The sequence below is a fragment of the Chlorocebus sabaeus genome, chromosome 25, assembly GCF_047675955.1.
Source record: "Chlorocebus sabaeus isolate Y175 chromosome 25, mChlSab1.0.hap1, whole genome shotgun sequence".
Lineage (NCBI taxonomy): Eukaryota > Metazoa > Chordata > Mammalia > Primates > Cercopithecidae > Chlorocebus > Chlorocebus sabaeus.
The window spans coordinates 81,062,799-81,089,987 of record NC_132928.1 but is presented as its reverse complement, the minus strand read 5'-3'; the positions used below and the strand labels follow the sequence as shown (position 1 = coordinate 81,089,987).

The 27,189-nt window shown below is 36.6% G+C and overlaps 1 protein-coding gene across 9 annotated transcripts in view; it reads left to right on the top strand.

The window, feature by feature from the left end:
* Window positions 1-27,189, top strand: part of CEP170 (centrosomal protein 170) — a 127,249-nt gene that overhangs the window by 62,433 nt on the left and 37,627 nt on the right. For 8 of the 9 annotated variants that reach the window (XM_073011875.1, XM_073011874.1, XM_073011877.1 and 5 more), the window contains 5 exons: window positions 2,273-2,436; window positions 2,623-2,916; window positions 15,969-16,118; window positions 19,384-19,510; window positions 23,008-24,840. In XM_073011875.1, the coding sequence (XP_072867976.1) occupies window positions 2,273-2,436; window positions 2,623-2,916; window positions 15,969-16,118; window positions 19,384-19,510; window positions 23,008-24,840 (2,568 nt within the window). The remainder of the gene's footprint in view (window positions 1-2,272; window positions 2,437-2,622; window positions 2,917-15,968; window positions 16,119-19,383; window positions 19,511-23,007; window positions 24,841-27,189) is intronic. The other variant, XM_073011878.1, reaches the window with a different exon arrangement.

Below are 27,189 nucleotides of genomic sequence, written 5' to 3'. Positions count from 1 at the left end.
AAGCCCATACACTTTGACCCTTTAGGAGAGTTGCCACTTCTTTTGGCCACACCACTAACTTGTTACAGCTAACCTACCCTAAAAATATTAAAAGGACTTCAACATACTTAGGCATGGCTAATGATAAGCAAAGGAAAGAAAAGAACTTGGTGAGGACTGTTTCCTAGTGACCGTTTTACTGAGTAGAAACAGAAAATTGCAGCTGCGATGAGATGTTGACTTGTATAACACCAACAAAATATAAGAGGGCATGGTAATTTTCCAAAAAGGAAAATGACTAATTTATAAGAAAAGTTTTGAACTACAAGTTATAGGAAAGATATTTGAAAGGGCCTGACACCACCAAGTGCCAAATTTTATGTATTAGAATCAGAATTAAATTCTGTGAAGATGGTATTTTCATTAAGATTGTTCAGTATGTGCAGGATCTATTCTTTGTTCTTATGGTGCAGCGAATATTGGAGTTTAGTTATCTTCAGCTCTTAGAAACTGGGTTCCTTTTCAATAGAGCCAATACAACAGTGAAATAGGTTGTAAAATCCAGTGTTTGTAATGAAGTCTGTATTTGAACTAGTGAGTTTGTTTGGGCTTGCCCTTCATCTGCTGTTATTCCTAGCTTAATTACCTGAGGCAGGGATTTCATTAATTAATCCCATTTTTTCTTTTCAGATTGCATTTTGAATAGTCAACAATTTGAAGAAAGATCTTCAGATTTGTTGTCATATATGATTTTTATAGTATTAATCACTATTACTTTGATAGACGTGATCTCCAAATCACCTTCCTTTTGATCTTACTCCCTTTGTTTCCGTTGCCTATTACTTTTCCAATACGTGACCCTTTTCTGTGTGTTCTGTAGTTCTCTCTTCTGTGTCTTCTCATTCCTTTTATGCACCACATTTTTTAAAACTAGTGCTTCTGTGCTAAATCATTGGGATCAGTTAGTAATCTCTAAATTCATTAGGAACAACCTAGAGACATTAACACTCAACTTTTTCCCTAGACATAGGTTGTTTGCTTCTCCCACCCCCCAGGTCTTTCAAGTCTGATCATTATGTTGTTTGGAACCATATTATTCAGTGGGCGTTCACATTAAAATGTGTAGCCCAGGTAAGTTTAAAAATCAGATTTAGTCCTGGAAGCATTAGAATGTATCTTGTTGACTAAATTCATTTATAGCTAAAGAAGCTTAAAATTAATTTAAGCTCTGATTTGTGATTCCATTTAAAACATGCATAGAATAACTCTTGACTTTCTAATAATTTCATGCTAAAATAATACAATATCATTTGATTATTTTTATCATATACTTATTATTTAGTTAATGAGAATTTTAAATGAGAAAAAAAGTAATTTTTGTGTCATCACATCCAAAACCTAACAGAACCATGAAGGCTAACTATTTAGTGGCTTTTACTTGCTCTAAAATAGAACAACCTTTGTTAAAGAGGTGATCTTTCAAAATTCAGATATATTCTAACCTGATATGCTTCATGGGGAAGGTATCTGGTAATATTTAGCACCATGCTGTTTGCCCAGTGGGTCCTTAGATCTAGGTGGAGATTTCATAGATGACCCTTTGCATTGATAGACCTCTCAGCATGCTTTATTTAACTCTTTGAAGCCACTAGAATTTCTAATGCAAATGCAGTTTTCAAAAATTCTCATAACTGGAAAGATATTTGGAAAAAATTGTGCAATAATTATTGGGGACTACAAATTTGAATCTTTTTAATAAAAAGGAAAAAATAGGCTGAGCTTCTGAAAGTATTGAACATCAGTGAAGCTTAAGATTCATCACATTTTTACAATACTTGTGTTCTCATTTCCTGTGTAACAGTAAGCATTTCAGTGACATTACCCTTTTTCTTGTCTTTTTTCATCTCTAATGCTAGAGTCAAATTTTTTATTGCTAAATAGTGTGTATAATTTGAAGGCAGAATTAATGTTTATTGATGTTAGGAATACAAATATCACAGAAATAGAGCATCGATTATCTATTAAGACATTGATGAAACATTATAAAGTTAAAATTTGCAGAAAGAAAGGCGATCCTATTCAGTCATTTATAAAGGACCTCATTGTTAGTTGATAAAATTTGAATGTAACCATTGCAATTGAGCAAGTTTGCAGAGCCTGTTACTGAAGAGAACATATGACTTTGGATTGAAAAGGAGGAGGGGAACAAAACAAACAGCACTTTTGTATATGCTTCTAAATTTCTACATGGGATTTTTTCCTTCTCTATTGTGTGGTTTCTTTTTGTGTGCAGGAAATAAACATGACGACGGCACGCAGAGTGATTCAGAGAATGCTGGGGCTCACAGGCGCTGTAGCAAACGTGCGACTCTTGAGGAACACTTAAGACGCCACCATTCAGAACACAAAAAGCTACAGAAGGTCCAGGCTACTGAAAAGCATCAAGACCAAGCTGTTGTAAGTCAAACTGCTTTTATGATTGCATTCTTTGATGAAGACAATCCCAGAAAAAGAAGGTCATATTCTTTTACTCAAAGTGCGGGAATCTTGTGTCAGGAAACTACATATTCACCACCACATACAAAACTTGAGAAAGCAAAATCTCCAACAGCAGATGCCAAAGTGGTTTCTTTGTCTTTACAGACTAGCTCTGCGCATCACAGAGGGGGGCATGGTGTTCCACATGGGAAATTGTTAAAACAGAAATCAGAGGAGCCATCGGTGTCAATACCCTTCCTACAAACTGCATTGTTAAGAAGTTCAGGGAGTCTTGGGCACAGACCAAGCCAGGAGATGGATAAAATGTTAAAAAATCAAGCAACTTCTGCTACTTCTGAAAAGGATAATGATGATGACCAAAGTGACAAGGGTACTTATACCATTGAGTTAGAGAATCCCAACAGTGAGGAAGTGGAAGCAAGAAAAATGATTGACAAGGTAAATAACTGAAATTTGAGTGTGATCTTAGTCGTTGTGTGGTGTATTTGACTGGTGGAAATTATTGGAGAGTCAGCATGAGATGTTGTCATGCAGTCAGTGGTTTGTGAATTTTAGGGTTTTGTTAGGGAACTGCAAGACTAACAGTAAGACCAACATGCTTTGTGATTTTATTTGCTGGTACTCTGCATTTGCCTGAGTTTCATACATAAAGCTCTGTACATTTAAAAGGTTTGGACCTTTTAAATTTGTGTAAATTAAAGATAGGTTTTAAAAATATTATGCTTTAGACATTCTTGCTTTGCATTTATTTTAAAAATAAAAAGAAAGCAACCAACCAACAAACATTGCTGTAACTCTGTTAACATAAATGTAGATATTAGCCAATGATAGTTAACCACAGATTTCCCACCTACTGATTTCATGTTGGAAGCAGATGAAAATACATATTTTAGCTTTGTTCTTCGTCTGTATTTTTTCTTAATTTGTATTCACTGCTGTCGTTGGTGATAGAAGTATATGAAAACAAAATCAGTTGGTTATGATTTAGTTTACTGGTTTAGCCAAGTATATGCCCAGTCATGATGGTAATCTACATTTCAAGTATGTTCTTTGATATTACTGGTTAGTATGTATAAGGATTGTTGCATGGTTTAAAAAGTAATTTTTCTCGGTTTTGCCAATGGTCGTGAAAGGTTGACTTTAGAATCCGCTATTAAGGTAGTTGCAAAAGTCACTGCGGTTTTTGCCATTACTTTCAATGGCAAAAACCGCAGTGACTTTTGCACCAACCTGATATTACCTCTTGAAAAATAGCAGTATCCGTTTGGCTTAACATTAATCTTTTGTTTGAATTCTTGTTACTCAAATCTGCTCTGTGGGTTAGCAGCATAAATATTACTTGGAAGCTTGTTAGAAATGCAGTTTCTCAGGCCCATCCTGTATATACCAAGTCAAAATCTACGTTAGAAATGAGATCTCCAGTTGACTTAACGTGCACATTAACATTTGAGATGCACTTATTTAGATGATAAGTTTCTGGAATGGCCTCTCAGGGAGGAGGGCAAGATAGATAACCCTTTGGGATGCAGGAAAAATATTAGAACTTATGTTTACTTTTATTTTCATATTTTTAATTTTTATTTTGGATTGTGTCCTATAGTGTATAAAATCTCTTACTACACTGTAAAAGAGTACGTATAATTTCTAAGCATACATTTATCGTGGAGTACATGCTTAAAGTTTACCACTGGGCTGCTCAACTCCAAACTTTTGGAGACCCATTGTCTGGGAAATAGGTGAGCAATATTATAGTTGTTAATAAGAGAAGTATAGTGTTTAAGAAACATCTAATGTTTCTTAATGACTGATCATAATGGCTGATGTTTTCCCATTAAAAGATTATTTTGCAGCGAAGGATTATATATATAGATAGAGAGAGAGAGAGAGACAGAGAGAGAGCGCGTGCAATTTAAGAACATGAACACTTGTAAGCAGACAGATCTGGGATTAAATATAAACTTTACATGTGCTAATGTGTGCCCTTGGGTAAAGTTACTCTTTAAGCCTCAGTTTCTTTTATCTCTGAAACAGAGGAGGTATCACTAGATTATAAAAAGAATTCAATAAAACATATAAAAGGCTTATCACAATACCTATCTTATTATATTGCTTTATAAGTGTTACTTTATCATTACTGTTATTAGGAGTTTCCACATTTGAATCTCTACATCAAGTATTAACAAATCCCAGAATATTCTTTCAGCGCTGAAAGAGTCAAATATAAAACCACAGTGGAAGTGACAGTGTGAGGGGCTAGCTTGACCAGGTTAGCAGAAAGCCAAGAAAGAAGTCATTGTAGCAGATGAAACTCTTCGGAAACTGCTGGATAGAGAGGGTGGCCACAAAACCTGGTTTACACCTGTTGCCTACAATTGTCATAAGCATCATTTTTTATTCTCAGAGTCCATTTTGACAGCAAATTATGTGGTCTCACTATGGATAGAGAAACCCAAGGCTTTAGAGCAGGAGTCATTTAAAGGAGTAACAATAGTAGGTGCTCAGGTACATAGTTCAAAGACTTTCTTAGTTTGTATGAACCAGAAAATGAAGCTGAGACCATATTGCCGGGAAGAACAAAGCTCAGTACATTATCTTGTGACTACCAAAGAAAAAGAGCTAAGATTCCATTCTCTTGAATCCACATAAAGCTCAAAGCCAAATTCGGGCTAATTACAGTCAGGCTCTGGGAAAACAAAAGCTTAGAACCAGGAATCATATGTCTGAGTTAGATGAAGTAACCTGTGGGTATGAAGAAGACAAAGACCAACAACAGCCAGAAGGAAGGCAGAAAAAGCACGTTGGGAGGATAGGAGTAGATACAGGCATCATATCAAGTTGCTTGGACGAGTGTTGTCATCCAGTTTCTCCATTTTGAAGTTTGGGTGTGTGGGATGGAAGTTGGGGCTATCAGCTGTTGTTTGTCTGAACTTAAATGTTCTTTTGTCCTGGAAACGTTCATGTGGTCTAACTCTTCTTTTTCACGTCATCATTTGAGATGTGTTCATTGATTCCTTTATTGAGCAACTTTAATTCAACATTAACTATGTGCCAGGCTTTGTGTCTAGGAGAGGGTGATTCATAATGGAAAGACTGAGCTCTTTCCCTCGTGAAATGGCTGTGTACTGGAATAGATATACACAGACAAAGACCAAGACTTTAAAAATAAAGTTGTTGGAGGAAAGCTACCAGTAGCTTCTAAGAGGAGATCTCAGGTCTTCCTCAGAGAACATTCCTTCCTCAGAGAAGTCTTTAGTCATCCAGTGAAAAAAAAAAAAGTAGTCACTGTCATCCACTTGTTTCATTTTAATCATAAACTTTATTACTGCTTCACTAGTTCACTGTTTATTCATTTGCCTCCCCACTCCCATTGGAGAGAGACACAAACAAATGTAAACTCCATCACTGTAGGAACCTGGTGCCAGCATATAAAATGTCCTCAATAGATATTGCCAGCTGAGCTAGTGGTGAAACATACGTAATTAATCCCATAACAGGCATGCTAGGTAGAGTTTTCCGGAAATATGGAACAGCCTATTCGAAAGCACAGGAGCACACATGACTTGTTCAGAGGACCAAGTTACTTTTGAAGAGATGAGATTGGACTTGGTATTGAAGTTCCTTATATATCATACTAAGGACTTTAATGCTGAAGGCAGTGGGGAATCATTGAAAACATTTAAGTAGGGCAATGATATGGTCAAGTCACTGTCAGAAATGTGAAGTATGGATTGAACACTGGAAATGCCAGAAGCACAGAAGGCAATCTAAAAGCTGCTGTCATGTCCAGTAGTCAATCAGCTAATGCCTAGATCTTAGGTAAGAGGTCTAGGCTAAAAATAGCCCAGATCTTGGAATCTGGGAATTATTAGACAATAGAGGGCAGCTGTCTTAGTATGTTTTGTGTTACTATATCTGAGACTGGGTAGCTTATAAAGAACAGAGGTTTATTTAGCTCACAATTCTGCAGGCTGGGAAATTCTAGAGTATAGCTGCATATATGGCTGATTTATGTTAAGGGCTACATACTGGGTCAAAACATGATAGAGAAAGTCAGAGGGGAAGTGGACATACGCAAAAAGGCAAAACGAGGGGCTGCCTCACTTTATAACAGTCTACTATGAAGGGAACAAATCCATTCGCATGAGAGCAGGAACTCACAAGACAGCATTAATATGTTCATGAGAGATCTGCCTTTTTGACACAAACACCTCCCACTAGGCCTCACCTCCCAACACTGTCACACTTTCACTTAAACTTCTACATGAGTTTTGGCAGGGACAAACCACATCCAAACCATAGCAGTAATTGAATACAAAATAAGAGATGAGATCAATCAGAGAAAATGTGTAGGGTGAGAGGAACTAAAGTATGAAAATCTCAGCAACACCAACATTGATGGACAAAGGAGAAAAGTGAACAGAGGAAACTGGAAAGTATCAAACAGGAATAAGAGAAAACCAAAGGAATATGTAGCACCTTGGAATCAAAAGCAGAATGAAGAGAAGCCAATAAGCAACAGTATCACATGATACAATGATGTTAACTATGATGAGCACAGAATATGCCTTTTCAGTTTTTCTCCAAAATACATTGTCATTCTTGGTCTAAAGAAGATGAGCAAACCATGTATTCGCATCTTCCCCTGGGAAGAGTTGCGTAACATTGAAATAGGGTTTTTTAAAGAGATGACCAAGTTAAACTGCTGTCTCCTTATTTTTCTGTGCTGGTAGTAGTTAAAAGATAGTGAGCTACCCTCTTTTTCTGTCGCCAGGTTATGAGATTACAGCATTTGGGTTTATATTTTGGGGCTGTCTCTGTCAATAGATCACCTTATTTTATGCATGTCATCAAATTCACCTTTAAAATGTTAACACAAATACCTGATATTGATAAAGACCTCTTAAGCTTTACATCTAAGTTTACATGGAAATACACTATAAGAAAGTGCTGTTGACTGCCTAAAGGCATTTATCTCTCATAGTAGTAATATCTCTCCCAACCCTCTCTCCTTTGGCCTCTCTGATAACTACCTTCCCATCACAGTACCAGTTTCTTCTCTCCACTCTTCCATCAAAAGAGATAACCACTGAGGCAGGAGGAGGACCTTGTCAGGGTTACTTCCTAGCCTCCTAAGATAAATAGGAGAAACTTGCGGTAAGAACAGAAAGTTAAACATTAAATGAACAAGAAAAAATCTTGATCATTGTGGAGGGCTTGAGGAACTCTCCTCTTAAAAGCAATATTTCTTCTCATCAATTTCATACCATAGACAACTCTGCCAGATACTTTTCTTGCCCCGAGTTTTGATTCTTGTTCATTGTGTCAATGTATCTACCCCACAAAGCCTCTTATTAGCGTCTTTTCTTCCCTCATAGGGCCTGGTCACTGCTGGTTCTATAGGCAACAGTTGGTAGGGAAGAATCTAGAGCCAGGAGACCTGTAACAAAACTAGAAACACGGGAGGAAGAACATTTACAGCAGTGATTCAAACAGCTCAAGAAAGTCGGTGCTGAGGACCTGGACCCTGGGAAAATATTCCAAACCCTGAAAGTCACAGCAAGATTTAAGATGAGATCCAAGTAAGATCCAGGAAAATGATGATAAACTAGAATCAAAATCTATGTAGACAGTGCTACATAGAACTCAGAGGAAGGCAGGATGTCCAAAGTCCACTGAAATAGAAAATTAGATGTACATGGGAACTCAAGGAGTAGAAGATCAAATAAGAGCCTTGGACAACAGGAGAAGACTTTGATAAAAGAGTCAGCATTTGTATTTGTGACTGAGCAATTTTTTCTATATTGAGAACTTTTTCTTTTTAATTTCTACCAGGGAGGTTTACTTTTGGTTTCTCTGATCAATTCTCCTCAACCCTTCTTCACCTCTGCCGCCTCCTTCCTGGGTATAAGAAACCCTCTCCTGCGATGTTAATTTCCAAAGCTTCACGAGGGAACCCTCACCTTTTATTCAGTCACAGGCCTAACATAATAGGTTTGCCCTCATTTTCCTTTCTCTCTTGTTGTATGAAATTCTGTTTATTTTCCTCTTTGAGGAACTTTCCACTTAAACTGTGCCCTCAATCTAATAAGTTCTTCCTTGTGTTTTTGGCATGCCTAGCTTCTCATAATTCATTTTATTTATTCCTTCCATCTTTTTATAGTGGAAAATATATATAACATAAAATTTATCATCTTAACCATTTTTAAGTGTAGAGTTTAGTGTTATTAAATACATTTATGATGTTGCACAACCATCACCACCATCCATCTCTGTAATTTTTTGTCTTGTAAAATGGAAACTCTATACTCATCTCATAATTCACTTTGAATTGGTTTTACTCACCACTCTATTTAAAGTAGCTCCATCATTCACTTCTTATATCTCTCCATCAGATTACCGTGTTCTGTTTTCTTTATAGAACTCACTTCCATCTGGTTTCTTTTCTGTTTGTCCACTCTAAGATGATGTTATTTGTCTTGTTCACATCTGTATCCCTTGTGTCTAGAACAGTGTCTGGCATGTAATAGACATTCAATAAATATCTTTTGAATGTGAATGAATGAGAAAGAAATTTGTGATCTGCTTTTTCATTTGTTAGCATTTGTATATGATTCATTGTATATTGGCTAATTTATTTCAATGAATTTATAGATTGCTTAAATCCAACCAGGCCCCCACAAAGAAATTTTTCTGCATTTTTATATGCTGAAACTAGTTTATATCTTGATTCCAAAATAACTTATTAAAATACATAGTTTAAAACCTTTTATGTATTATAAACTTCGCTTTGTAATATTAAGTATGAAAACTGCGAGGATGGATGGATGGATGGATGGATGGATGGATGGATGGATGGATGGATAGATAGATAGTCTTAGAAGAAAAAGAAATGTATAAATTTTGGGGAGATGCTGTGATAAAAAGACTAGACTTACCTTTGAGTTCCTAGCAATACCTACCTGGCAGCTTCTAGCTGGAAGATCTGCTTGGCAAGGAAAGGGAAAAATGATTATTGATGAACAGCCAGCTTGTAGAGACTATAAGAGGAAATGCATGACAAGGGAATGAACCATAAAGAGGAGAGAAATTGGACATTTTAATTTTAGAGGCATTAGATGAGATCTAAGTATGATTTGAAGATATTAAATAAAGAGCAAATTGAGAAAGATGTAGGAAGGGATGGGAGGGAAGAGATTATGTATGTAAGACTTCTAAGGAATGGGGAGAATCAAGGACACAAGTTAGGTTAAGAGGTAAGACAAAGATTTAAGAACATGCTTTCACCCAGAGGAGCAAAGGAAGAAGACAGAGGCTGGGTGCAGTGGCTCACGCCTGTAATCCCAGCACTTTGGGAGGCCGAAGCAGACAGATCACAAGGTCAGGAGATCAAGACCATCCTGGCTAACACGGTGAAACCCCGTCTCTACTAAAAATACAAAAAAAATAGCAGGGCATCTGGCATGAGCCTGTAATCCCCGCTACTCGGGAGGCTGAGGCAGGGGAATCGCCTGAACCCGGGAGGTGGAGGTTGCAGTGAGCTGAGATCGCACCACTGCACTCCAGCCTGGGCAACAGAGCAAGACCCTGTCCCCCCCCAAAAAAAAAAAAGAGAGTCCCATTTAAAGAAAATATGAGATAAAATTCGCATAATATAAAATTGACTGTTTTAGCCATTTAAAGTGTACAATTCAGTGGCTTTTAGTACATTCAAAAGGTTGTGCAACCATCAGCACTATCTTAATTTCAGGGCATTTTCATCACTGCAAAACAAAATCTCATCATCATTAAGCAGCCATTTCCCATTCCTTCCTCTCCCAGCCTCCTGGTACCCACTAATCTACTTTTTGTCTCTATGGATTTGCTTATTCTGGACATTTTATATAAATGGAATCATACTATATGTGGCCTTTTGTGACCGACTACTTTTCACCTGGAACAATGTTTTCAAGGTTCACATGTGTTGTAACCTGTATCAGCTCTTCATTCTTTTTTTTTCTTTGTAATTTTTTTTTTTTTTTTTTTTTTTTTTGAGACAGGGTCTCGCTCTGCCACCCAGGCTAGAGTGCAGTGGCGTGATCTCGGCTCACTGTAACCTCCACCTCCCGGGTTCAAGCGATTCTCGTGTCTCAGCCCCGCTAGTAGCTGGGACTGCAGGCATGTGCCACCACGCCTGGCTAATTTTTGTATTTTCAGTAGAGAGGGGGTTTCGCCATGTTGGCCAGGCTGGTCTCAAACTCCTGACCTCAGGTGATCCACCCGCCTCGACCTCCCAAAGTGAGGCATGAGCCACCACGCCCTGCTCATTCATTTTTATGGCTGAATAAATATCTTACTGTGTGCATAAACCACATTTGCTTCATCCATTCATCCGCAGATGGATAATTATGTTGCTGCTTCCTTTGGCTGTTGTACCACTGCTGTGGATGTGTATGTACCTGTATTTATTTGTGTACCGGGATAAATTATAAAATGTCTCTCCTGACTCCCTGTCTGTGCTCCTCTAATAATTCCGTCTGAATTTTACATTTAAAAGTTGGTTACAAATAGGTGATAAAAATCACAGTGTTTAATATTCAGAATCATTTATTCCATTGAATTTTAAGGGATTTTTCTTTTTAAAAGTAAAATTAGATTTTCCTGGACAGTTACAAAAATAAATTCTCCTCTTAAATCATCCTGATTTAGTTCTTTGACCCTAGTGGCTAGAATTCTGCATAATTCTTAAAGTAATTATGTGTCAAATTATTGGGCCGTGGGAACCTTTACTGTTGGTTTGATCTAGCAGAGACTCTGCTCTCCTTACCCAAGAAGTCTTTGCTCATTTGCTCATTGAGGAGAAAGATGTTCTGGTTATCTGAGGTTGAAACTTGACTACATTTTTACTTGGACACCTTGATGTGATTGATATACGAATGCAATACTATTATTCTATTGTTACTTTAAAATAAGACTGTAGAAGTGAGGTATTTAATCTGCCATTATATTTCTCATTTCTGTGGGAAGATGAATTCTGAATTCCAACTGATTTGGATATTTTTTAAGCTAATAAATTAGCACTATTGCTATTGAATTATTTTGCTTTATGTTGTATTACTATATTTCTATGCCTACATCTTACCCCACGGCACTTCTCTTCGTTCACAGTGATCTCTGTTTTCTGTCACAGTCAGCAAGCTTCCTGTATCTGATGTTACTAAATGTAAATTTTGACCTCTCTGCAAATATTCAGTAGGTAGGGTATTTATCCCCACGAAAGTTAACCCTGTATCCCTCATCCTCACCATTCTGATTTCAGAACTGGATACTGTGGACTTTCTTTGCACAGACTGAGCTTTTAAATAATAATGACTATGATTATAATATGCTAGTGAAAAAAATCAGAATCAAACTTTTCATAGGTTTGGTTTGTATTGTACGAGTTTGTTATCTGGAGAATGTTTAGTCTCTTTAAACTTAAAACTAAAATCTAAAAATCTAGTTTGGTTCTTATGGATATTTGGTTTTAATTACAGAATATTCCTGCATGGTTCTTTCAGGTGACATCCTCTTCTTTTTATAAGCTCCTTTATTAGACCTAACCTCCTCAAAAGCAAAGACCATCATATAGATTTTGTAATCCCCTGCAGTGGCTGGCTGAGTAGCCTGCGGAGAGTAAGTGCCATTCCTCAGTAACAGGCTGTTAAAATTGTTTACAGTAGCCACTGAGCTTTGGATGTGAAATACCAAATACACAAAAGTGTTCAGAAGAAAAGATTGTTTCATGATTGTTGGAGTGGGATAGGGAGGGAGGTACTGCCTTCTTACCCCAAACCTAGAGGCCATGGGGGAGGGGTCACGGCTCATTCCACAAATAGAGATGTGTCTACTCAGATCGGGGGACATGTAGGAGAGAACATGTGAAAGCCACTTCCTACCCCCAGTACGAACGGGTTGTCTGTAAACATCTGCCAGGCCCAGACAGCTCTGCAGGCAAGTGCAAGTTCACAAAGAAGTTTTCTACTCCTGTCCTATTCTGCCTTCCTTTGATCCTACTCTGGAAGAATTAGAAACTGACAAACTTGGGGTGCAAGCATAAATATTAGGTATCTCATCTCCTTCCCCACTGTGGACTTCTAGCCTACAGAAGTTCCTAGCTGAATGAAAGACCTGGATTTTGTACTATCACATATTTGGGATTTTGATTGAGACCAGACCAGAGAAGAGAATCATGAGCCTAGAGCTGAGATACTGTGTTCAAAATACCTTTGAGGTCGGGCGTCATGGCTCACGCCTGTAATCCCAGCGCTTTAGGAGGCCGGGGTGGGCGGATCACGAGGTCAGGAGATTGAGACCATCCTGGCTAACACAGTGAAACCCTGTCTGTACTAAAAATACAAAAAATTAGCCGGACATGGTGGTGGGCGCCTGTAACCCCAGCTACTTGGGAGACTGAGGCAGGAAAATGGCATGAACCCAGGAGGTAGAGCTTGCAGTAAGGCGAGATCACACCACTGCACTCCAGCCTGGGTGACAGAACGAGACTCCATCTCAAAAAAAAAAAAGAAATACCTTTGAGCCCCTTCCAGCAGGTGGGATGACAGTAAGCAACCGTCTATGGTTGGTAATTGAAGTGAAGCCTTGCATGTTCCTAGGTGAAATCACCTAGGACCAGAATCTAGAATGAAAAGTGAGAAAACCTAGCATACTTGGTCTTGGTTTTGAGGAGCTCTCAAGTTCTGTACAATTATCAGCCCTTTTTTTCAAATTGTAGGTATCTTTTATAAGTGTGGAAAGTACACTATAAGTATATAGACAGTATAAACTTTATATCTTTGTTTTCACATAAAAGTTGTCACAAGTGGGTATTTTTCTTCTTAGACGAAGAAACGAATAGATATGGATTTCAATCTGGACTGGTAGTCATTGCTATCATTAATTTTTCAAAACATTATCAAAACAGATGTGAAACTTGAAGGCTTCTTTCCCCACACCATAGTAGGTCAGGCCCTACCACTTAGTTTGGAGAAGAAATAATTGTTACTTAATAATGTATGTATAGCTGTCTCTATATGCTTTAAAAGGAATCTGTTGAGCATCATCCAAGTATTTTCTGTCTAACTTCAGCTCCACTTCCTCACAGGATTAGTTCTGTGTGTGTTTTTTGTTGTCATTTCAAAGTGGTGTCAGAAGTGATTTAGAGAGGTTCATGATATTTTATTTGAAACTGCTGGTACTTAGATGTTTGAGGAAATCAAGTTTTTAGTGTTGATTAGAATTAAATATTAATCAGAAAATCACTCAAGGTAATTTCTAAATTACATGTCAAAGAGATGCAAAAATGCAAGTACTTATGTGGTTATTTTTACTTTCAAACTTGAGTTAGATTTTTGTTAGTAATTATAAAAAAAGGAAATAAACCAGTAAAACTGGAGTTCAATGACTTGAGTTGGGAATGGTTAACATTTTTAAAGACAGACACAAATAACTTGAATAGCTATAATTTGCTTTCTGTGCACGTGGGGGATAAAGGTAGAGGACACAGGTTATGCTCTGGTTTTTTCACTGCTGTTAAGTCACCCTAATGTTAAGCAAAACTAAGCAGTTTTTGTTTTTTCCCTTGTGTACACTGTGCTTCCATGTATTAAAATTCATATTTGATTTAAAATAATATATAATTTTCTCCTAAAGCAAAGATAATGTAAATATTGAGGAGTTCAAGGAATATTAAATCATAATTCTTGACAATTATAGTTATGTTAGAATTAAATATTAAGTAATAAGGCCATCTAGTGGTAAAATTTTCAAGTTTTAATGAATGAGAAAGTCTGATATCTGTTTCACTAAATGTGAACTTCAGAGCTTATCAGATAGCTGTACTATAAGACCATTAAAACTTTATGTCAGAAAATAGTTGAGCCTGAGGTAGTTTCTCCTTATAGAAAATGAAGGCTCTCTGGTTATATCCTAAAGATCCTGTCTGCAAATTGCTCATTCAAACACATGATATTTTTCTAGATTGTAATAATCAGAGCCACAAACAATAACTATAAAGAATAAAAATTGGGAACAAAGTGGAGATTTAATAGCAGAATAGAATGTTAAAATTTATATGCCTAAAATTTTTCCAATCTGTTCTGCGACATCCAGGGCCTATTATGTGCCAGGAAATGAGTAAGACTCAGGTCCTGCCCGTAAAAGAAAAGCACGCCATTGTTTGTCTTTGTATTTAGAACTTTTCAAAAGTGTTGGACATTGACAAGTTGCTTTTTGAAACAGTTAATCTTGAATAAGCCTGGAATCTGCATTTCAAACAAAGGTCTTTAAGTGATTGTTAGCAAATACAGTTTGAAAATTATGCTATCCACCAAGTTGCAATTATATAATAAAATGGCATCTTAGAAAATTATATGTGTAACTGTGACTCAGATATGTAAATGGTAAACATTTGATGGGGAAGGAACAGATAAAATGAGCCACATGTTCATAGTTTTCCAACAGGTATCACAAAAATAATAGAGCAAAGAAGCTGAAAAGAAACAGAAGAGATACTCTTTTTTCTAGCTCTTTGCATTATTGTAGTGTTTAACAACATTAAATCTTTTTTTTTTTTTTAAACAGGGTCTCACTTTTTCGCCCAGGCTGGAATGCATTGGACTGATCTCAGCTCACTGTAACCTCCGCCTCCTGGGTTCAAGCTATTTTCTTGCCTCAGCCTCCCAAGTAGCTGGGACTACAGGCGTGTGGTACCAGCTAATTATTGTATTTTTAGTAGAAACGGGGTTTCACCATGTTGGCCAGGCTGGTCTGGAACTCCTGACCTCAAGTGATCTGCTCACCTCGGCCTCCCAAAATGCTGGGATTACAGGTGTGTGCCACCGTGCCCGGCGTATTACATCTTTTAACAAGTAAAATATGTCTTGAATATTTCTTTTTTTTAAATCAAACAGGACATTTGCTAAATGTTTAAAAAAGGATAGTTACTTTCAGCCGGGTGTGTTGGCTCACGCCTGTAATCCCAACAGTTTGGGAAGCCAAGGTGGGCGGATCACCTGAGGTTGGGAGTTTGAGACCAGCCTGACCAACATAGAAAAACCTTGTCTTTACTAAAAATACAAAATTAGCCACGTGTGGTGGCACATGCCTGTAATCCCAGCTACTTGGGAGGCTGAGGCAGGAGAATCGCTTGAACCCTTGAGGCAGAGTTTGCAGTGAGCCGAGATCAGGCCATTGTACTCCAGCCTGGGCAACAAGAGTGAAACTCCGTCTAAAAAAAAAAAAGAGAAAAGAAAAAAGGATAATTACTTTCACATAAGCTGTGTCTGCCTGCTTTCCTTTCCAGCTATCACAATTAGCTGTTACTGTCATTCAAGAAGTTTTCCTTAGTTTTGAAATTAACTATTAACATTAATTTAGAATATTTTTATTTGCCTCTGAAGTTAATTATATTATTCACATATTAATCTTGTGCTCAGACTTTTCATTTTCATTTATAAAATAATTTTCCCTTCTAGGTGTTTGGAGTAGATGACAATCAGGATTATAATAGGCCTATTATCAATGAAAAACATAAAGATCTAATAAAAGATTGGGCTCTCAGTTCCGCTGCAGCAGTAATGGAAGAAAGAAAACCACTGACTACATCTGGATTTCACCACTCAGAGGTATACATCTCTTCTGTGTACCTATTTGTATGCGTAAAGTATAAAATCTTTTTTTTTTTTTTTTTTTGGTCCAAGACGGAGTTTTACTCTGTTGCCCAGGCTGGAGTGCAATGGCACGATCTCGGCTCACTGCAACCTCTGCTGTCTGAGTTCAAGTGATTCTCCTGCTTCAGCCTCCCAAGTACCTGTGATTATAGATGTGCACTGCCAGCCCGGCTAATTTCATATTTTTAGTAGAGACAAGGTTTCACCATGTTGGTCAGGCTAGTCTCGAACTCCTGACCTCAAGTGATCCACCCACCTCAGCCTCCCAAATTGTTTGGATTACAGGCGTGAGCCACCGCACCCAGCCTGAATTCTTATCATTTGTAAATTACATTATTTTAAGCAATTAATGTATCTCCTTATAAAATGCTTCTAAGAACTAAATTTTTACAAATTTATTTTCTAATGATAGCCTAAAGCAATTTTATAATAATTCAACTTTAATTTTCATTAAGTTTTAAAAATATTCTTTTGTCAATGAGGAAAATATTATGTTTCAATAAGCAGTTAATGAGCTATATGCTCATGGTTCTGATTGGCATTATGAGATAAGACAAGAAACATATGCTGCTTAGGCTTTCTTGGAAGTATATGTTTCCTGTATATCATACCGGAAACATGCACCCAGGCACTGCCTAATAGATACAATTTATATACCTCAGTAACTGCAAATACGGTACAGCCCAGGATATAATTAGAATAATACGAAATTAATTAAGGATTGCTTGGTTACGATAATTACAGAGTCAGTATGTATAGTAGAGCTAGAAAGATCTGACCCAGAGCTGCCACTTTTAGCTCAGAGCTTTTGAATCAGTCACTTCTCCCTTATCTTCGGTTTTTTCATCTACACAAATGGCATTTTTGATAAAATCTATTTATAGAGAATTTAATGAAATATATAAAGCATCCAGCGTGGTACTTGCCTGAGATTTATGCACTTAACAAATGTTTTTTACCTTTATCAGAAATGATATTAGAATTTCATACAGCCGGGCGCGGTGGCTCAAGCCTGTAATTCCCAGCACTTTGGGAGGCCGAGACAGGTGGATCACGAGGTCAGGAGATCGAGACCATCCTGGCTAACACGGTGAAACCCTGTCTCTACTTAAAAAAAATACAAAAAAATTAGCCGGGCGAGGTGACGGGGGCCTGTAGTCCCAGCTACTGGGGAGGCTGAGGGAGGAGAATGGCACAAACCCGGGAGGCGGAGCTTGCAGTGAGCTGAGATCCGGCCACTGCACTCCAGCCTGGTCGACAGAGCAAGACTCCGTCTCAAAAAAAAAAAAAAAAAGAATTTCGTACCACATTGATGTGTCAAAAAGAAATATAAAAAAAGTATCTAAGGCAGAAGTATTAATTATTATTTACTCAGATAATAAGAGCTAGCATTCAATGGAAGCTCTCATTCATGCTATAGTGTCTCTCAGGAAATAAGCTAATTTGTAACATAGAAATGTAAATTAATATAAAATAGAAAAAAGAAAAAAATATAAAAGAAAATCTTAAGGTATAAATAAAGAAAATATAAATAAAATGTTACATTTGTATGAAGTATAAATAAGATTTGTTTTTTACATACAGGTAAATAGACCTATATGTTTCTTTATTAATGTTAAAATTGTTTCTTTATATGGTCTACTTCCTGAAAACTGTCAAAGGAATTACTGTATTTTAGTGCTCGTTATTTCCCCATGATTGGGAGAATTTTAATTCTGGTTTCTGTTTTATGAGATGTTTAATTTACTTATTGAAAGCAGGTGATAGTTATTTGAGGCAGTATGTTGCCATTCTGAGTAACCCAGGAATGGTTTTGGTAAATGTGAATTTAAATAGACTCTCTTCTCTCTTCTCTATTCCCTGAACCCCTGCCAAGCAAAAGCTATAGCCCTAGTAGGTTCTTCTGTAGGAATTACCTAACAGGCCATTTAGAACACTTCACAGAATAGTTTTACATAAGCATGTGTCAGTGACACTCATACTGTTGGTATTCTTAGTATGGTCCACATGGCTCTGGTACCACCTTCACTACTCAGAAATGTGGGCAGGTAACAGAAAACCTTGGATGGGATTAAGGATGCAGCAGGCTTTAGTATCCTTAGGAGGCTTCACTGTATGTGTGTCATTCTCTATACTTACTATTCTTCTTCTTTTTTTTTTATTTTTTTGAGGCAGAGTCTCGCTTTGTCACCCAGGCTGGAGTACAGCAGCACAATCTCAGCTCACTGCAACCTCCGCCTCCCGGGTTCACGAGATTCCCCTGCCTCACCCTCACAAGTAGCTGGGACTACAGGTGCACGCCACCACGCCAGGCTAATTTTTGTGTTTTTAGTAGAGACGGTTTCGCCATGTTGGCCAGGATGGTCTTGAACTCCTGACTCAGGTGGTCCACCCGCCTTGGCCTCCCAAAATGCTGGGATTACAGGCATGAGCAACCACACCTGGCCTATAGTTACTATTCTTACATACTATTCTTGAAATCATGTAGTGATTTATCTATTTGAAGTCTTCAGTTCTTCAGTGTTTAGCTTGTCATTATTAATCTATTAAACCTGGCACTTTTTTTTTTCTTTTTGAGACAAAGTCTCGCTCTGTTGCCAGGCTGGAGTGCAGTGGCGCAATCTCAGCTCACTGCAACCTCCACCTCCTGTGTTCACGCCATTCACCTGCGTCAGCTTCCCGAGTAGCTGGGATTACAGGCATGCGCCACTATGCCCAACTAATTTTTGTGTTTTTAGTAGAGACAGGGTTTCACCACGTTGGCTAGGATGGTCTCAATTTCCTGACCTCATTATCTGCCTACCTCAGCCTCCCAAAGTACTCGGATTACAGGCATCAGCCACCATGCCCAGCCCAAATCTGGCACTTTCAATGAAATATTTGTTTTGACTAGTTCAAAATAAAGTTTCCGTCATAGCTTTCCACTCCCTAGTTGTCATTACAGTTTTCATATGAAGCCTTGGCTTGTCTAGAGATTTTTCATTGAGAATTTAATGAAACATAGTTTCATTTAGTAACATAGTTTGTTTTCAGAGAAAATCTTTATTTTCTAGAGAATTTTTATTTTATGTAAGAGGAAATGTAATAAATGATAATATAGCAAGGTGAGGTTTACTTATGGGTTTGTGTGACAAGTTATTGTGACTAAATGAAATTGTCTTTCATAAGACTCAGATATGACCAGGCTGCATGATTTCGTTTTCTTATTTTTCCCGTTTAGGAAGGCACATCTTCATCTGGAAGCAAACGTTGGGTTTCACAATGGGCTAGTTTGGCTGCCAATCATACAAGGCATGATCAAGAAGAAAGGATAATGGAATTTTCTGCACCTCTTCCTTTAGAGAATGGTATTCTTTCTCTTTCTGTCTTTCTTTCTCCCTTTCATTCTTTATCCCTTTTTTCTTCTCTTTCACCATTTCTCTCTCTTTCTCTTACTCTTTCCTTCTGTTTTTTGTGAATCATATATCAGTTGTTATTATAAAAACAAGCCAAATCTATATAGTAAGAAGTTAAACCTAAATAAACATATTCACATATTCTCATGCTGATATATGAATTTATTTTGTAAGTAAAACGCTGATTTTTATTAGATATTGTATATTTTGAGGGATATTAAGCAGGGGACAAATTCAAAATGATAAAACTGTTCTTTGAGAAATTCTGCGGACTTCATAAGTTGAGACTTCCTAAGGACAGGTGAACAGACACCAGCTTGGATTTAATAGTTCATTCCAAGGCACTTTTCCTTTTAGTTGTAAATTTCTGCTGTTGAAAATAAGAATGGTTTTTAAATTTTGTGTTTTTGCTTTTAAATAAAAATTCTTCCTACTCTTTCTGACATGCTGATATCTTAAGATATGATTTTGACTAATGATGCAGCTCTCATTAAAGCATAATCTTAACTGAAGATAAGGAAATAATTTGTAGATGAAGCATAATATATATGTGTGTATATATATTGCATATGTAGATGAAGCATATATATATTGTATATATAAATTAAAATTTAAAAATAAGTTGAAGACAGGTCTAAATGATTTCATTCATAAATACAACAGATATTTATTGAGTGCCTACTTCATGTGATACATTTAATGAAAAAGAAATTAATACTCTTACAAATCTATGTAGTATGATTTTTATTACAAACAAAATGAAATTTATTTAAACAAAATGAAATTGTTTGCCTTCAAGGATTTCATTATTACATTTTGTTCATTAGTTAAGACCCTGAAAGGGGGATGAGGAGATAGTGGTCAAAAGGTACAAAATCTCAGCTAGACAGGAGGAAGAAGCTTGTTTTTTTCCTGAGGTCTACTGCACAGCCTGGTGAATATAGTTAATAATGTAGTATTGCACCTTTTAGATGTTCTCATCACAAAAAATGTTTACTCTTTGAGGTGATGAATATGCTAAGTAGCTTGATTTAATTATTTCACATTGTATCTGTGGTCAACATTTTATACACCATAAACATATACAAATATACATTGTCAATTTACAATAAAAAATCAAAATAAAAAACTTATCCAAGTTGAAAAATAAATACCCATTTATAGTTAAAAAACAAAAAGACCCTCGATGAGATTTTGTATGTGGTTTTTATCTGTTTTCTTAATTTCGTTCTGGTTGCAAATGGAAATTTGTCTCAGGCTTGTGGCACCCCAAAAATCTGTTTTAAGAATTTTATAAGTATTAGAAGTATTTGAGGAAGCTACATAGCAGTGTACTAGAAAAGCTACATCATTTATATATATTAGAATCTAGAAGTTATTGATAGTATTATCAAAAATTCTTTTGAAGGAACAGAATCATTTGGTTCATATGCCCTGTGTTTAGGAAACAAAGAAATGAGACAGAAGGCTAGATAAATTTACCAAAGAATCTGTTATAAAATTATTAAGTATTATCTGTGAAAAGCAAAGTTCTACTCGTTATGAAAAATAATAGACCACTTAGCTTTCATGATCTCATTTCTATTCATATTTAAATGAACTTATTTACATAAGCTTGATAAATCCACTTAAATCGTAAAATGTTTTTGTTAAACATATTGAATGTATATGAGGAGGGGGCAGTATGAGAAATACTAGAAAAATACAAAAGGGTAAAGTAGCCATTACATTCTAGATGTTTCAGTTAGTACTAAGGAGATAAGACATATGAAAGAAAAAACAAAACAAGATATAACATGATTAATGACCAAATTAAAGTTAAATCTCTCAGTTCAGTAAGGATTTTCCTCCATCATAACCATTGTATTGATACGATATTTAAATTCTGAACTTTTAGGATTATAAAGAGAAAACAAAGACCCACAGAAGCTGTATCTAGTAGTATCTTTTCTCCATTTATCCCTGAAGGATTAGGAAGCTTTATATGTTAATTTATATTTCCCTGAAAAGATGTCTCCTTTTTCTCAGAAATACATTCCATTTTTAACAGTCAGGAAAATCCTTAAATATTCTCAAATTCTCTCATGTGGAAAAATCAAAATATATATTTTCTCATCGGCTTCTACTTGAAAAAAAAAAGGGATTTTGTATTTCCATATGTGGCATTAATAATCAGAAGACTATAATTTAAAACTTCCTCAATTTATAAAATTTTGCTATGTCCTGACTATGAAAATTCTGCTATTTCATACTTATAATTTTTAAAATTCTTTTAATCAGCTGTAGATTTTTTTGAAATGTTGTTAAAGCTCTGTGTTTTTCATTGTACTTAGGAAATCCAAAAGTGTCATTCTTTGAAGTAGATAATACTTTTTAAAAACTATATATTTTGTTCTTCTCTACTGGGTAGTTGAAAATATAGAAAATAAACAATGTTTATTTGACATTCTCTGTATAAATCTACAATAGTTAGATTCTGGCTTTTTGAGCAAACTTCAAGGATGGAAGGTTACAAAAGCGAGAATGAACACAGTGAACTTTCCTTCTATAAAACACATTAAGAGGAAAGAAGAGCAATATATTTAGGTTTAAGATCAGATGTCCCTTATATACCATTATGACTGTAGTTAGTAACAATGCATTGTGTATCTGAAATAGCTGAAAGTAGATCTTAAATGTTCTCACCACAAAAAGGATAAGTATGTGAGGTAATAGATATATTAGCTTGACTTAGCCATTCCATAATGGCATACATGTATCCAAACATCATGTTATACACCACAAGGATATATAATTTTTGTCAAGTAATAAATAGAAAATTAAATATGTGAAAGGAGAAAAATGATCAGATGACTCTAATTTTCATCTCATACAATTGACCTTCCTGACTCCTCTAGGAATTGCTTATTTGTGCAGCTTGAAATTGTACTTACTTTTTAAACTACTTAGTCACAATGCTGGCTCACTTGTTTTTTAGGCTAAGTCATTTTTAATTACATCTCAAAATGTAATGTAATATAGCTGGCCCTCTGCGTCCATAGGTTTTGTATTAGTGAGTTTTGCATCTGTGAATTCACCTGAGGACTGAAAATATTTGAGAGGGAAAAAGAAATGATCGCGTCCCCACCGAACGTGTATAGACTTTATTTTTTGTATTTATTCACTAAGCAATACAGTATTAACAACTATTTACATAGCTTTTACATTGTAATAGGTATTATAAGTAATCTAGACATGATTTAAAGTATATGGGAGGGTGTGAGTAGGTTATATACAAATACTACATCACTTTATATAAGGTACTTAAGCATCCTTGCAATTTGGTATCCTGGGGGAAGAAAGGGTCTGGAACCAGTCTTCATGGATACTGACAGACAACTGTAGGGTGCTCCTTTTATTTTTATTTTTTTATCTTAATCAATTCCTTCTTTGTGGTTTTTATTTTATAGAGACAGAGATCAGTGAGTCTGGCATGACAGTGAGAAGTACTGGCTCTGCAACTTCCTTGGCTAGCCAGGGAGAGAGAAGGAGACGAACTCTTCCCCAGCTTCCAAATGAAGAAAAGTCTCTTGAGAGCCACAGAGCAAAGGTTATAACACAGAGGTCAGAGATAGGAGAAAAACAAGACACAGAACTTCAGGAGAAAGAAGCACCTACACAGGTATACCAGAAAGATAAACAAGATGCCGACAGACCCTTGAGTAAAATGAACAGGTCAGTAAATGGAGAGACTCTCAAAACTGGTGGAGATAATAAAACCCTACTTCACTTAGGCAGCCCTGCTCCTGGAAAGGAGAAAAATGAAACTGATAAGGAAACTTCTTTGGTAAAGCAAACATTAGCAAAACTTCAACAACAAGAACAAAGAGAGGAGTCTCAGTGGACACCTACTAAATTGTCTTCCAAAAATGTTTCAGGTCAGACAGATAAATGTAGGGAGGAACCTTTTAAACAAGAATCACAACCTCCAGAAAAAAATTCAGGACATTCTACAAGCAAAGGAGACAGAGTGGCACAAAGTGAGAGCAAGAGAAGAAAAGCTGAGGAAATTCTGAAAAGTCAGACTCCAAAGGGAGGAGACAAGAAGGAATCCTCCAAGTCATTAGTGCGACAAGGGAGCTTCACTATAGAAAAACCCAGCCCAAACATACCCATAGAACTTATTCCTCATATAAATAAACAGACTTCCTCTACTCCTTCTTCTTTAGCATTAACATCTGCAAGTAGAATACGAGAAAGAAGTGAGTCTTTAGATCCTGATTCTAGTATGGACACAACCCTTATTCTAAAAGACACAGAAGCAGTCATGGCTTTTCTAGAAGCTAAACTACGTGAAGATAATAAAACTGATGAAGGACCAGATACTCCCAGTTATAATAGAGACAATTCTATTTCACCAGAATCTGATGTAGATACAGCTAGTACAATCAGTCTGGTTACTGGAGAAACTGAAAGAAAATCAACCCAAAAGCGAAAGAGTTTCACTAGCCTCTATAAAGATAGGTGTTCCACAGGTTCTCCTTCCAAAGATGTTACAAAATCGTCATCTTCAGGTACTAGGGAAAAAATGGAAAAGAAAACAAAAAGTCGTTCCACAGATGTGGGTTCAAGAGCAGATGGTCGTAAATTTGTTCAATCCAGTGGGAGAATAAGACAGCCTTCGGTAGACTTAACCGATGATGATCAAACCTCTAGTGTACCTCATTCTGCCATCTCTGATATTATGTCATCTGATCAAGAAACTTACTCTTGTAAACCTCATGGACGGACTCCACTTACCTCAGCTGATGAGCATGTACATTCCAAACTGGAAGGAAGTAAAGTAACGAAATCTAAGACTTCTCCGGTAGTATCTGGTTCATCCAGTAAATCGACCACCCTTCCAAGGCCACGACCTACCAGGACTTCCCTCTTGCGCAGAGCACGACTTGGTGAAGCTTCAGACAGTGAACTTGCCGATGCTGACAAAGCATCTGTTGCTTCTGAAGTATCCACAACAAGTTCTACATCAAAACCTCCCACAGGAAGGCGTAACATCTCTCGGATTGATTTATTGGCTCAGCCTCGTAGAACACGACTTGGATCACTGTCAGCTCGTAGTGACTCTGAAGCAACAATTTCTAGAAGTAGTGCCTCTTCGAGGACCGCAGAAGCCATCATTAGAAGTGGAGCCAGATTAGTACCATCAGACAAATTTTCTCCTAGAATTAGAGCTAACAGTATCTCTCGACTCTCAGACTCCAAGGTCAAAAGTATGACCTCAGCTCATGGCTCTGCTTCAGGTAAATTGGATCCAGATTTCTAATAGCATTAGCATGTTGTATATTTTGGGGTTCCTTTTTTTAAAAAAAAAAAATTAAGTGTCTAGTTGTCTTCCCAAGATACTCATTCAAAACAAAAGATGTGATATAACATATATCATATATCACCTTATGATATATGAGGTGGCGGGGGAGGTTCTATAAAATAGTTTTATGTAGCATAGTAAATGGAAAAGTCAGAAGTTATATATACTTCCAATTAAAGTCCTGGGGCAAAATAGTGATTTCAAAATTAGGAATTCATTGAGCTGATTTAGGAGTTTTAATTTTCCAGTTGGTAATATATTTGGATGTGTGTGTGTCAAAATTAGATTATCTGGCATTATCTGGTTTAAAGTATGGGAATTAACATTGTGCTTCTAAAAGCATGTGTTTAACCTTAAGTATCCTCACATAATTCAAAGCCCTTAAGAACTTGAAGAAAAGCAGCATATGCTTTATTACTCCTTTCAGAGTTAAATAATCAATGCTTTGGTTTTTTTTTCCCCTGTTTTGAAATGTCTCACATACTTTACTTATACTTTTTAAAGTTAAATCTGTTTATAGTTGGAGTAGGTGAAAACTAACCCTTAATTTATTTCAGTGGAAGAAGATGGATTCATGGGGAATCACTCAGCATATATTGGCCAAACTGGGCTGTAGAAATTTAACTGGTTATGAGCATTATCTCACAAAGTGCTGTTACATCGTTTAACTCTAGTAATTAGGTGTAATTGAATATAATAACTACAGAAACTACTTACTCTCCACCAGAATTTAACTGATGTTGTTATATTTGTTTGCTTACGTACTTTGTGTTCAGAGCTGAAGCCATTGAGAGACATGTGTGACCAAAGAGTCATGAGGTGGATATTTGTTTGTATCCTGTAAGCCTGTTCTCATTACTTCATAATGAGCCTCCTACGTGGGCGTGGCTGCACAGGCCAGTGTGGGAGGCTAGCTGTTATAACAGGCTTGCAGATGCATGATTATTTTCAGTAGGCAAACATCTCGGTGAGCCCTAAGTCTTGAGTTGAAAGTGGAGGGGAAGTTGATATGAAATTTCATCTTTTTATTTTTGATTGGTTTACATCTACCACACTATATCCTACAAGACCCTAAAGGAACGGTACTTTGCATATGATACTTTTTTCACTTTTCTTCCTCTTTTCACTGCTGCTTTCCTCCACTCCATTCACCTCTCTCTCTTTGCTGGTCAGTGGGTTTGGTAATGATGGTCACTGTCTATGGTAGAAATGGATGTAGGCTGAAGCTGGATAACATATAATCATGATTCCAAAAAAAAATTAGGCAACATTTTCCTTATCACCCCAGTCCTCGTTTCCACACTTGAAGCTTTGATTGGTGGTTCATAAATTTATTGCCAAATATTTTAAAACTTTTTTTTTTTCATTCTGTTGTTGCTTATGGTTCTACTTCTTCAATTCACATTTCATCTCTGCTGCATTTCCTGAAGAAATTTCTTCTGCTATACTCCGCGTTTTATCACCTCATCTCCATTAAGATATGTGTGTATTTTCCTGTCTTAACATAATTTCTATGTTACCAGGTAGCTTGGAGTACCTCTTAACACATAATGTGGTTTTATTCCTTGATATTTAGGATAAGGCTTGAGATCCAAGCTAAATATGATGACTTCAGCAAGTCTAAGAAACAACTGTAAGATACTATATATAAAGCTACATTTCATTTTCTGCTTCTTTGAATACAGAATGATAAATATTCAGTTTTCTGTGTCCAAAAAGAACCTTGAATTGTATATGAAATTTCCTAGGACAAATTGAAGTACATGATTTTGGTCTTTTCATACTTACTAGCAGTATATTAAATAATGAGAATCATGAAATTTAAGAGTTAGAAGGGTTATTCCCTTAAGGGAACTGAGGCCAAGAGAGGAAATAACCTGCCCTGGGCACATGGCTGTGGCAGAGGCGGAATGAGAATCAAAGGCTTTTAATCCCCAGCCTGTTGTTGTTCTGCCATATTTATTCTAGCTCTAAGAAATAGTTTGAGTGTTTACTTGTATGCAAGCTTCCAGAAGACAGCTGGAATCTACTGGATTATTATCAGGAGTATATGCAAGGCCAATATACAATATAAAGGTTTTGGTATTGTTTACTAAAATCTTTGCAATTCTGATGTTTTACCCAGTTTATATTCTCTATTCCACCTTAAGAGCATAAAGCCACATTGTAATCTGGGATTGTATATTCAGCTTCTCTCAAGGTACCCATTTATAGTATTACATCTTATCTAGGACAGTAGCCAGGATCTTTCATTCAGTGTGAACTTACTATAATAGCTGTATGG